This window comes from Coptis chinensis, chromosome 8, assembly GCF_015680905.1.
Source record: "Coptis chinensis isolate HL-2020 chromosome 8, ASM1568090v1, whole genome shotgun sequence".
Classification (NCBI taxonomy): Eukaryota; Viridiplantae; Streptophyta; class Magnoliopsida; order Ranunculales; family Ranunculaceae; genus Coptis; species Coptis chinensis.
This window is the reverse complement of record NC_141463.1, coordinates 9377054-9380482: the sequence shown is the minus strand read 5'-3', so window position 1 is coordinate 9380482 and position 3429 is coordinate 9377054. Positions and strand designations below refer to the sequence as shown.

General features: G+C 38.2%; 1 protein-coding gene across 1 annotated transcript; it reads right to left on the bottom strand.

The window, feature by feature from the left end:
• Window positions 1–525: 525 nt before the first annotated feature.
• On the bottom strand, window positions 526–1296 carry LOC147479788 (uncharacterized). Its single transcript, XM_086578498.1, has 2 exons — window positions 1280–1296; window positions 526–1114 (listed from the first exon to the last, which is right to left on the bottom strand). Exons 1-2 carry the CDS (start codon window positions 1294–1296, stop codon window positions 526–528), a joined length of 606 nt encoding a protein of 201 aa, XP_086434624.1.
• Between the last annotated feature and the right edge of the window lie 2133 nt (window positions 1297–3429).

The window sequence follows — 3429 nt, the reverse complement described above, 5'->3', positions numbered from 1 at the left end:
TCGTGCATGGGCTTGGAGCCATGTTTTGGGCCAGAGAATCAGGCCCAAAACCCAATTCTTTCAGTCTAAAAAGGCCTCTTCAGTTGGATTCGGCTTCAATAGACTTTTCGTCCACTTTTGCTCCTCTGATTGGGCCAAGGCTTGAACCATTAGAAAGCCCTTTCCGAGCCGGTCGTTTTGACATAAGGTAGGCCCAATTCCGAGGTCTGAGTCCAAAGATATGGTCTTCGGAAGTTCTGCTGACTTTGTGCACTGTTTCTGCCCGCGTGGACTTTGACTTTTCATCTTTTGACCGGGCTTTACAGAGGTTTTGTCTTCTTGAAAATTGGCCTTTAATCACAGAACTCCATAGCAACCGACCTTTGCTCCTTTATCTCGCTAAAGTGGCACATTTCTGCACATAATGAACTTTGAAACCTGAAATGCATAAAAACACGTAATCAGTATTAACTTTTACTTATTATTCACATAATTGGTCTAAAAGTACGATTGTTAAGGGGTTAAAACTACAGTTTTGGACTCTTATCATGGGCAAATCCATCTTGCATTTACAAATTGTGTTATCTCATCATCACTACCATATGGTTTACTACTAACTCCAAACGACACCCGATGAAGTCCTTTATAAACATATTTATACAAATATTTTACTAAAGTTATGCTGGAACAAATCTCCACATTGATATGGCAATTATATTTTAAGAGAAGATAAAGATTGTATGGAACAACATTACGATTGTCTAAGGTGTATTTTCCAACACTTATATGTCTTCCATTATCACGTCTCATATATGTAGCATATGAATCAGTACCATGTGAAGTCGAGTGTGAAAATGACTTAGGAAATGAACTTTTACATCTACCATTTTTCATACAAACTGCATTCCTATTAACAGTTCCACATGCATTATGCATCATATGTTTTGTAACAGCAGCATACAAATCAGGATCCGTATCAGGATCTGGAATTTCAGCAGAAACAATCTTATCTATATCTTCAGGATTATTTATTTTATCATCTTCATGTAAGATAATGAGAAAATGAGCATGTGGAAGGCCTCTTTTTTGAAATTCTATAACATGAACTTGTGCAATCACTCTACCTAATATATGTCTGTTAAATAAATCATGTTTTAGTTCCCCTAAAATAGAATGGAATGTTACGGTTGCCACATCTGGTCTATCTTTGTATGTAATGAGGTCTAGGTCTAATTCTCGTGTTATTGCATGCCAAGATGACTTACATGTGCCGATTATAAATAAATATGGTTTTCCATACCTCCTAACCAACGCCATTGCATCGATAGCGGTGATGCATATCGAGGGCTTCCGTATGAGGCGGTGGAAGTATGATCCTTCTACCAATGTTGTCTAGTTATCATTAGGGCTGTCAATGGGCCGGGACAAGCCCGAAGCCCGATTGAATCCGAACCGATAAGATAAGGACTTAGACTTTAAATTTAGCCCGATAAGATTATTGGGCCAGGTCTGGACATACCTATGTCCGATCTAATAATGGCCCGGCCCGAAATCTATAATAGTTTATGTGTTTTATATTTAATATTATTAATATATCTATTATATTTACTAAAAGTTGACATAGAAAATTGGAAGCCATATTGGTTAGTATTGTGCCTGCCACACAAGAGTTGTGGGTTTGATTCTTGCCACTTTACAAATTTGATTAAATTTTAGGCAAAAATAACAGTTCCCATGTATTGCTAACGGACCTAGGCCTGGCCCGAATCCGAACTTGTCCAATAGGACTTAGGCCGGGCAGCCCTAGTTATCATCTAAGACCATTAATACTGAGTAGTTGAGAATGCTCCCAATGACCCACGTCAGCTCTCTTTTTTTCTCTGAGACTGATACATCAGATTTTTCATAAAAAAAAGAATTCTACGCTCTTTTTTGGCAATTTCAATTGTTCGTAATCCAAACAAAACAAAGATGAAATCCAAACAAAACAAAGATGAAAAAGCAAAACTCTTCGCTAGACCCAAAAAAAAAAAAAAAAAAAAAAAACCTAACTATCCCTTCTTATTCACCGCCTTTACCACCACACTTGGTACACATTACCCTCAAGCTATGGCCACCACCACAGCGGCTGCAACTCACTTTTCTTGGGCACCCAAAGAAGAAAGAAAATAGAAAGCCTATCCTAATCTCCTTCCTCTACATCTGAACAAAGAAAGCCTACCCAATTTTTCGTATTATTGAATTGGTTCTTCCCCAAAATGAAGAAGATGCGCTAACCCTGGCTTTTTAGTTCACACCTTCCTTTTTCTTCACTTCCTCCTTATCAACGACATGGAGTCTAAATAAATTTGTAGCCATTGTAACCAACCTCGAAGGCAACTCTCAAACCCATCTCAAGTTTCTTGATCAGATCAAAGACGCCCCCATCCATAAATTGATCAAGGAAAAAATGATGTAGAAGCAGAAAACAACGAACTTGTTGGGCGTGGGTTACGCTTTTTCTAATAAAGCACCACACCGATATTCAAGTCAGCGATATTAATGGCTCGGCAGAGGTCGAATTTTGTAGTATCAAGCTTCCGGTTTCCGGTGAGTGTCTTTGAAAGGATCTGCTTCAGTCAATCAATTGGTTCCATGTATTTTCAGTTAGTTTAATTCTCTCTGACATCAATGCTTGAAAAATTCGTATTACCAGATAGACAAAAAGTTTTGAAATGATTTACCGCTCTAAAACCGAGCAATATGCTTTGTTTTTGTGACTGTCCAGAACATCCATGTTTCTCCAAAATAAATTATACGACAAATGCAAGTATCTAATATAACTTACAGCACACACCTTATTATTTCTCCTTTTTCATTTTATAGGTTTGACCTTCGTGATGGCAGAGCAACAAGAATCCTCCGCTAGCAACTGGATGGGACCTGTTGTCAAAATGTCACTTCCGAGCTATAGGTAATATCTCTAAGATTAGCTTTGTGTTTTGATGAGATGATCTGAATCGAGGTTTAAAGCGATACTTTTATGTTGTTGGAATGCGCGGTGGAAATCACGAGTACAATCCTCAACTTCCCAAGTACTCATGCCAGATAGAGTGCAGGTCATTCTCCTTAGTAATTGCAAATAATGTAGTTCGGAATTTGGATGTCAGTGCTTCTCCCTCTACTACAATTCTTATAATTTTTACCCTGATTTATGTCTCAACAGGGTGCGACCAGTGAAAACAGCCGAAGTGTCAAGACCAATCCACACTGACAAAATTTTGTAAACCAAAGCATTGACACGATGGGAATCCCCCTTTGCCATTATGGATGGATTGGAGTCCTCCACCTAAGAAATGGGTAAGCTTTTTATTCAATTTTCAATTGTTTGCCAATGTGCTTTCATCAATAAATATTTTGTCTTCATTTGTAGGATGGAAGAGACACTATTTGGCCTCATGATCCTTGCAG